Here is a 9,910-nt window from a genome sequence, read left to right as displayed (position 1 = left end):
AATATATATATATATATATATATATATATATATATATATTGCAGGCTAGTTATATATAAGCTCATCAACTCTGTCATCAATGGCATTATCTTTTTGTTTTATAAATGAGGAAATTGAAATTCCGAGATCATTTTGTGAAAAATCTAAGGTCACTTTGCAAATGGGTCTAGCAATAGAACCCAAGCTTTTATTTCTAAGATCTGTCCTTTCTAGTGTATTATGCCTGGCACATAGTAGGTGGTACATACAATGAGTCTTACACTAATTCCACATATGAAATGACTCATTTAATTAACATCTAGTCCCAAATTTCATGAACATAGGCATAAAGATTGTAATAGTAAGAAAAGATGCTGAGGAAGAACCACAGATCTGCATGATGCTAATAGTTTGAGTCAAATAGAAAGGATGGGAATTAACTGTCCGCCAGTCACTTTTTATCAGTTTTCCAGTGTAGACTTAAAACACAGAGTTGTTTGCATTAATCTTAACTAGCAATGACTGCTGAGAGGGATGTCTTTTGGCTCCTGGCAGTAGGGGTGTCTGCACTGGGTCATCACATCTCTGGGTTTGTTAGTCACTTATGTAGATCCATTCATTTGATCTTACTATACACCAAGGTTGATGGATTAACTTCTTAACTGAGGTAATATATTTCCACATATAGCTGGTTGCTTCATAGGACCTTCAGGGGGAAGGGTGAGGAATTTATCTGAGTACTTCCCATTTTCTGTCTCTCATTGGTCAATGTTTGTTACATGGGGCCTATATTCCTCTACACATCATGTCATAGTACTGTGGATTGAATGTTTATATCCTCTCAAAATTCGTGTGTTAAAACCCTAATTTCCAGTGTGATGGTATTTGGAAATGGGCCTTTGGGAAGTGATTAGGTCATGAAGGTGGAGCACTCATGATGGAATTAGTGCCATTTATAGGAAGAGACAGGGGAGAGTTTGCTTCCTCTTTCTTCTCTGCAATGTGAGGATACAGTGAGAAGAAGATGGTCATCTGAAAACCAGGAAGAGTGTCCTCTCCAGATACTGGATCTGTGAGGGCCTTGATCTTAGACTTTGCAGCATCCAGAACTGAGAGAAATAAATCCTTGTTGTTCAAACCACCCAGTCCACGGTAATTTGTTATAGCAGCCCAAACTGACTAAGACATGCAATATCTGGCCTCTTTAGGTAGCTGTTGGCCAGCCACAACCTCCATGGATTCAGTCAGGCAAGTGTATGAGGCCTGGAGGGCCAGTGAATGGAGTGTATCGGGGAGGCATATATAGTAGGTCTAGAACAATTATACTGAATTATAGCTTATTTTTTTTTCCCTATATTATTCCAATTTCAGATTGGGAAATACAGTGTTAATTATAGCTGGTAAGAGGTAGGATTGGGATTCAAAAACATACTTGTTTAGTGAATACTTACTATGTGCCAGTATTTTAGGTGTTTGGTATATACCAGGTCACAAAACAGATAATTTCCCCTGTCTTTGTGGAATTTACATTCTTGTTACATCTATTTTCTGATGGTAAGTCTTTACCAATACCTTATATAATGCTTTTCTCTTCTACTTTCTGCTCTACTATCTCCCAGACACAACAAAGAATGTCTTGAAAGCAGACTGTGTAATGTCTTTTGGCTCTACATTCTTGATTACTAAAATAGTACTGGACATACAGTAGGTACTGAGTAATGTTCGTGTAATAAATGAAGATTTCACTGCTCCTTGCCTGTCACCTTTACTTAAATGGTCCCATTTCTACTGTTTACTGATGGATGAAGTCAGGAGTGTATGCTAATTGGGTATAGATTGGAAATGCCACTGAAATTTTAAATGGAATTTTGAAAATTTATACATTTATTTTGGTGACTAAGGACATTTAAACATTTAAAAATAAGGAAAAGCATTCAAAAAAAAGAAACCACGTGTGCTGTGATGTCAGTTTTTAAACACTTTTTATTGCTTAATCTTTATAACAAGGATCCATAAATCCTTGTGCTTTGAATAGTCAATTTAAAATAAAGACTTCCTTATTAATCTATGGATTCTGCCAACCAGAATTCATTCTTCAAACTGTTTCCTTTATAACATGTCTCTGATCATACCACTTATCTTCTTTGTAAAGCCTTTAAGAGTTTTTATTTTTATTTTTTTTTGTCTTTTTCCGTGTCCGGCAACGGATCGCAACCCTCAGTGTTGCCCCCGTACCGGACCGGGGACCAGCAATGGGATTGCAACCCTCGGCGTTGCCCCCGCGCCTCGCTCAGCCAGTGAGCAGGAACCGGTCTGTATGTGGGATCCGAACCCTCGGGCGGGAGCGCCGCGCGCTTCCCAAGTGGCGCACTTATCCAGTGCGCCTCTGGGCCGGCCCAAGAGTTTTTATTTTTTATTCAATTTATTACATGGCCGAAAGTCATCTTTTCTGTCCAGTTTGGCCATTGGATTCCTCCACATTCTCCTGCTCTGACTACATATAGCTAGTCATCATATCAAAGAGAACCATCTAATTTTTACACACGTAATGCCCTTCTCTTCCTTTTCTCTCCGTGTCAAAATATACTACTTATCCTTCAAGATATATTGCATGTGCCAGCCACTCCCAGAAGACTTCTCTAATCTCTTCTCTATTCAGAACCACTGGTTCTTTCCTGTTGTCTTTCTTATTCTTCTAACACTTGCTTATTTCAGTCCTATCGTATTGGGAGTTACATGGTTTTTTCCATTGGACTGATGAACCTCTTAAGATAAGGACCTTGTTTTATGTAATTGAATTATTAGCACACAATAAATATCTTTATACTGCAATAAATATGTTGGATTTTTTTGTTGAAAACTTGCCCTTGATTGAGGAACATAAAATATTCACTCACTTTGAAGACTCACATCTCTAACCTTCATTTGACAGCCTTAATATATGGATAATTTTGTATATTCTGGATATTTTTCACTTAAAGAAGAAAGTTTCTGCCAGACACCTGAAGTCTTTTTAAAGACTGATTTAAAAAGCTATTTTTTTCTTTCAAAAAAACTTCCATATCTACCTTTAACCTTATTTTCTCCCTTTCTAGCAATTAAAAATTCCTTTTCAGCTTTCATTTCTGCTTTTTCTTGCCTCTAACCCAAATTTCCAATAGCAAGCAGATGTCAAAATAAAATCTCAAAAATTAAGCTAGCAAGGAAGGAATTTTCCTCCTGGGTTTGTTGGGTTTCAGGCCCACTCAGAAGCATTTGAGAATAGATTCTATATCCACGATATTTCCAGATAAGGGATGATTCATCTTCCCTGACACATCTCCTGTGTTCACAACCCTGTCTGAAATTAGAGCTTCAATACTGATCTAGGATGAACCATCTTCCAAGAGAGCAAAGATTTTAGCTTGTTTCATTTTTTTCCATACCTATCTCTTGCTACTTCCATACAGGAACTATTTTTTTCCTTGTCAATCCACTCTACTCAGTTTTATTCCAAACGTTCCATAAGCTATACATTCAAATTAATTTGGAGTCCCTAACATATGTTATATGTTAGTACTTTATTTTTTAATAGCACGAAAAAAAAAATGGAAAGGATTTTCAAACACTTGGCATTTCAGGTGAAAAAAATCTTAACATTTGCTAATAATTAACAAGCATATTAAAATCTAAACAAATGTTATAAGTCAAAGGAAATTGATAAATTAAGAGGTATTCTAAAATGTTGCCACTTCCGGGTGGAGATAAAGACAGCATGTCCCGAGCACTCGATGGTTACTGTGGGGAAAGCTCCCACTGTGATTTCATTGATCCCTTACAAATTATAAGGTTCCCCCTCACTTAAGAGGGGAAGAAAATAAGGAAAAAGGAGGTTAAGTGACTTGTTCAGGGTCACATATAGTATGTAACAGGATTTGAACCTAGACTGCTTATTTCTAGAGACTAAGCTACCATTGATTCTGTTAATTATAAGATTAATTGCCTTAAGAGTAAAATATAAAGGAATTTCTTTATAAGTAAAATGTGGCCTTAATTTGAGATTTTACTTAAAGTATACCTTTTGTGATTAATGATGCCATTTCCCTTTTGTTTGTTATCTTCTTAACCTTGGACAGTTTACATATTTATCTGTGCTTCCATCTCTTTCTTTGTAAAAGGGGATTAAAAGTATTGATGTAGAGATAAATTTGGTAATACTTATAACAGTTATTCATATCTGTCCAAAATGCTAATTCCTATACTAACTTCATTTTATGTTCTTGGTTACCAAAAATTTGACCTAGTTTTTAAATAGCCTATAAATTCAGAGCAAAATATTGAGAGACAACTGAAGTAGGAGAGGGCTCAGGCATGATGAGCTTGCTGTATCCTCAGGCATTTTCTTTTTTGAGCCATAGTGATTTCAAAGTAGAATGTGTATTTCTGTATCAGAAGCTATAGGCCTGACCTTGAGGGAAGTCAAGATATTTAGTTAAAGTAATATAATGCTATAATCCTGTTTCCATTGAATTTCTACCAAATAGGACATTTGAACATATATTATGAAACTTCTTAAGAATGATTATTTTTTTAAACTTAAACTTTAAATAAATCTAAAAATATATTTTAAAAGTATTATACCCATATTGACAATAAAATTATTATCACATGTATTTAACCTCCCAAACTTTATACTTTTTTAAAAAAAAACAGTAATTTTCCTTTCATTACAATGATATATTTTGTGTGTATATTTTTTGACCTAAGTCCAACTTTTTTTGTTTATTGTTTCATACTGTTTGATCATTTTATTTCATGTTATTACTTATGTTGTTTAAAATGGATTAGAGTTTTCATATACTAAGAAGTATAGCTGACTAATATTGGAAGACGTAAAAAAAACCCCCAAAACCAAAAAATATTTGTTCATAGAACTTAGAGTTTGAATATGGTATACCACCAGATCTGTAGATCTAGTTTGTTTGTGCAGGTCAGTATTTTAAGTATCTACATTAGCACATTTTGCTTGACAGCATTCTTCTTAATGGCTTTTGTGTAATTTATTATTTGGATATTCCACAGTTTATTCAACCAATTTCCCATTATTGAATAGGTAGGTTTTTTCCCATGGTTTTGTATTACAAATAAAGTCATAATGAATAAACACCATTGTACACATAGATGTCTTTGCTTCCATGTGTGATGTATCCAAGGAGTAAATTTCTAAAAATGGAAGTACTTAATTGAAAAATGTGATTGTGAAATTTTCGTACCTGATGCCAAATTGTTCTCTAATTTATATTCCAACAAAGAGCATTTGAGAATGTCTTTTTCCCCCAAACTGCACCCTGTTCACACAGACTGTCACATGTTTACTGATTTTTTTTAGTCGGAGAATTGAATTTTAAAGTTTAGGTTTGTACTTCTTTAGTTCTGTACGAATTCGAGCATCTTTTCTAATGTTTATTGCCATTGGCATTTCCTTCTCTGTGAACTTGGCTTTATTTTTTAAGAATTAATATTTATAACTTTAATCTCTCTGGAAGTTATTTTGGTTTTAGAGATCCACTTTCTTAATGACAAACTTACAGATTTCAATATTTTATTGTATAAGCCGTTCTTTCCTTACTGATTTGAAATGCCCTTTTGCTGTTTATTTAATTTCTATATATACTCAAGACTGTTTCCGAAATTCAGTTTTGTTTCCTACATCTATTACAAATGGTTTCCGTTCCCCAAATTTTATAAGCATAGTATTACATACCCAGTAAAATTTCCTATGAATATTGTGTAGGATTATGTAGCTAGCTGTTTTAATAATGTAAAAAATTATATGGTTTTAGGAAAACTGTATTTTTCTTAAAATGGTGCTTATTTGTTATAAATAATTAGAACAGTGCAAAGGAGAAAGTAAAAAGAAACCTCACCAAAAATTCATTAACTTTCTTTACCTTAATAGATGTTATTTCTTAAGTGCTTATCTAAGATGAATGAAGAGATTAAAAAGCACAATGACAACCTTAAATTTTAGTCAGTATTGAGTGACTCTTTGCTGTAAAATTCCATCTGCCTTTCACTCATCTCTTTTTTAATTTTTACTTTGTCAGTTGAGATACTTTTTTTGTGATCACATTCACATTGTTCCACAATTGTCTAGCCATGGTTCTATATTTAAAGAGTCCGTGCTCAGCCACACCCTACGACTGTCCATCCCTGTGTGTTTGTTTTTGATCTTTTAAGTGCCAGTCTTTCTTTTTATGGAAGGTAGTTTATTTTTCTACCTTAACATGGTTCATTAACGTCATCAACTTAAAATAATTTTTAGATTTGACAATATTTTAAAATCCCCTAAATTTGAGTAGAAACTTGCCTCTGATAATATTCTCTGATCTTTACTTTTTCTTTTTAGAATTGTGTGGGCCTGGCTTTATCTTTTGGCCTTTAATATAATATTGCCTTTTTCTATCTGGTTGTTTGTAGAATTTTTTATTTTTTTGATTTCAGTGGCTTAAATTGGGTTATGTTTTCTGTGTGTTTATGTGTGTTTCTCAAACTTTTCTTTTTTTTTAATTAGATCTCAGTCTTCTTTTTTTAATATTTAGCTGCACATATTTGTGAGTACCGTGTATTGATTCAATACACACAAATGCTGCACAATGATTCACTTAGGGTAGATAGTAGTTTTGTACCTGTTAGTTTACTACTTCTCCTCCCCCCTCCCCTCCCCTCTCTCCTCCCCTCCCAACCTCTGATAACTATTATTATACTCTCTACTTCTATGAGAACCACCTTTTTTTTTTTTAGATTCCACATATGAGGATATCATGCGGTATTCTTTTCTGTGCCTGACTTACTTCACTTAACGCGATGGTTTCCAGTTCCATCCGTGTTGCTGCAAATGATAGAATATCATTTCCTTTTTTAGCTGAATAGTATCCCATTGTGTACATATACCGCAGTTTTTTAAAACATTCATATACTGATGGACATTTAGGTTGATTGCATTTCTAGGTTATTGTGAATAATGCGTAGTTCTGGAACCTTCACTTCTGATGGAGAGCACCTGCCATATGGTTTACTTCTCCAGTTTTGCCATTTTCTTCCTAGTTTTCTTGTCCTCAGATATAGAGAGTATTAATGAAAATATATAGTACTTTTTGGTGTACTAGTGTTATATCCCAGGGAAATGTGCGATTCTTGATCCTGCATGGGAATCTTCAATTTCTTCTTGTGACCATTGGCTTTTGTAATTTGTCATGATAATGTATGTTCTTGCCCGTGCTTAGTAGTTCCAGGGCAAGGCCAGGCAAACATAGCCTGCAGGCCCGCTTATTAACACACTGTCTGTGGCCCCTTGGAAATACAGGCGAGTCGTTGTTACAGAGATCATATGGCCAGCGAAGCCTAAAATATTTATTGTCTGCCCTTTTGTAGGAAAAGATTGCCACACCCTGCTGCAGGGTAATTTTATTTTATTTTTTGCTGAATTTTACTATTTTTCTTTCATTTTCTTAGGAGTCAGAGGAGAGAGATGTAGGGCTTTTCTTCATTATACTGTCTTGACATGGAAGTTGCTGTAATGCTGATTTTTTTAAAAAAATCATGAAATAACTATCATATTTCCTCTCATACCAAAATGCTTGAAATTACAAAAAATGTTAGTTTGATTTATTTGACATAAAAATTATATCTTGCTAGATAACCCCTACCAATAAATGACATTACTCATATTTATTCCTCTTTAATTCTGTCTTTGTTTTTGTTTGTTTTCTGAATAAGTTTAGAGCAGCTAATTAATTACAGTATCTTATCTAGAGAGTATTTAATTTTCTAACTTATTTTCTTTTGCACTTTTTCAAAGGTATAATCGTTTTAGCCAGATGCTGAGCAGCATTGGAGAGAATGAAGGTGGCATTGATAAGTTTTCCAGAAGCTATGAATCATTTGGTGTCCACAGATGTGCTGATGGTGGTTTATATTGCAAAGAATGGGCCCCGGGAGCAGAAGGAGTTTTTCTTACTGGAGACTTCAGTAAGTATTTTGAAAGTATTGATATCAGTACTAATATTTTATTTATCTATTTAAAACATAGACTTGTTATATTTCATGTATTTAAGTATGTAAAGATGAATGATTACAAATAGATATCAGACTTTTTCAGGTAGAGCCATAGAATTTATCAAGTTCTTACCTTCATGGGGTACAACTGTTTCTCCTAAAATGTGGTATGTATGTTCTTGAAAAACTTTATGGTTCTGCTAAATCTTGTACCAGAAATAACAGGGTAATGAGAAAAATAGTGTTAGGAAAAGTACTCCACATTAACTCAACTTTGTTAGTTAGCAAGCTCTGACCAAACCAGTAGCAATGTGGGTAAAACTACTGGCATAGTTGAAGTTACACTAGCATTTGCACCTGGCTAGTTGGCATCATTGTTCTTGGATCCTCTTTAATCTTATACCCTTTTTGAGTCTTCAATAAAAGTAGACATCAATCTAGAGAGAAACCTTTATTACTCAATTCTTCTCATTTTTTTCTTTTAATAACACAATGGGATATATCTAAGCATTGTCATCTGCACTAACTCTATTAAACAGAGTTAGAGCTATGGAAAACATAATGGTTCAAGAAGTCAGGCTTGTAGTTATAGTCTAGTGGGAGTAAGGACCTGTATATAAATAACTATAATACAATCGGCTAAGTTTTATTCTAGAAGGGTAAATAAATTACTGTCTTAGTGATAAGGAAGAAAGCTCAGCTTTGAAACTGGAAGAACTTGTAAAAATAGGACTTGGTAAAATGTTCTTAATACAAGGAAAAGAAATATCAATATGATCATAATTGTGTAATACCATAGGGTGGTATAATATTTTAAGTTGGATTTTACTGGACTCAAAAGTCTACATGCTATATTATTTCATTTTTATCATATTCTGGAAATGGCAAACTATAGGTACAGAATACCGATCAGTGTTGTTAGGGGGTAGTAGGTGAAGTTTGATTACAAAGGGGCGTGAGAAAAATTTTTGGGGTGGTGATAATGCTTTATATTCTGATTATAGTGGTGGGTTCCTGACTGTATGCATTTATCAAAATTTATAGAATTGTGTATGTAAAAAGAGTGAATTATGCCGCATGTAAATTATGCTCCAAAGAACATGACTTAAAAGTTTGGATTTTATAGATATTGCCTAAGGCAGCACTGTCCAATAGAAATAAAATGCAGCCCACTTACGTAATTCCAAATTGTTAGTACCAGGGCCGGCCCGGTGGCGCACTGCTATAGTGCGCCGCTTGGGAAGCGCGGTGGCGCTCCCGCCGAGGGTTCGGATCCCACATACAGACCGGCCGCTCACTGGCTGAGCGAGAGGCGGGGGCAACACCGAGGGTTGCGATCCCGTGGCCGGTCCCGGTCCGGTACGGGCGCGACACTGAGGGTTGCAATCCGTTGCCGGTCACGAAAAAGACAAAAAGGAAAAAAAAAACAAAAACAAATTGTTAGTACCAGTGTTAAAAAAGCAAAAGAACAGTTTAATGAATTTTAATAATAATACATTTTATTTACCTCAATATATAAAAAAATTATCATTTTAACACGTGATCAATATAAAATTTATTAATGAGATACTTTCAATCTTCTTTTGTACTAAGTCTTTGAAATGTGGTTATAGCAAATTGCAATTCAGATGCTAAATTTTCACTGGAAATGTTCGATCTGTACTTAGATTTAATAAAATTTTTTGTTTAAAAGTAGGCTCACATACTCAGGTTTTTCCAAACAAAATTTAAAAGTTTTCCAGTAACTGAATTGAGTGTTTTAAAAAATAAATTTAATACATTAATTAAATAAAATATAAAATTCATCTTTTCAGTTGCACTAACCTTATTTCAAGTACTCAGTAGTCACTTGTAGCTACTGGCTCCCTTATGGAAAAGTACAGGTCTAAGGACT

General features: G+C 34.3%; 1 protein-coding gene across 1 annotated transcript in view; it reads left to right on the top strand.

Annotated features, from left to right (window-relative positions):
* Nucleotides 1–9,910, top strand: part of GBE1 (glucan (1,4-alpha-), branching enzyme 1) — a 255,662-nt gene that overhangs the window by 41,896 nt on the left and 203,856 nt on the right. The window contains exon 2 of the mRNA XM_008572761.1: nucleotides 7,820–7,989. Within this exon, the coding sequence (XP_008570983.1) occupies nucleotides 7,820–7,989 (170 nt within the window). The remainder of the gene's footprint in view (nucleotides 1–7,819; nucleotides 7,990–9,910) is intronic.

This window comes from Galeopterus variegatus, unplaced genomic scaffold (genome assembly GCF_000696425.1).
Source record: "Galeopterus variegatus unplaced genomic scaffold, G_variegatus-3.0.2 Scaffold831, whole genome shotgun sequence".
Classification (NCBI taxonomy): Eukaryota; Metazoa; Chordata; class Mammalia; order Dermoptera; family Cynocephalidae; genus Galeopterus; species Galeopterus variegatus.
This window is presented reverse-complemented; position numbering and strand designations above follow the sequence as displayed.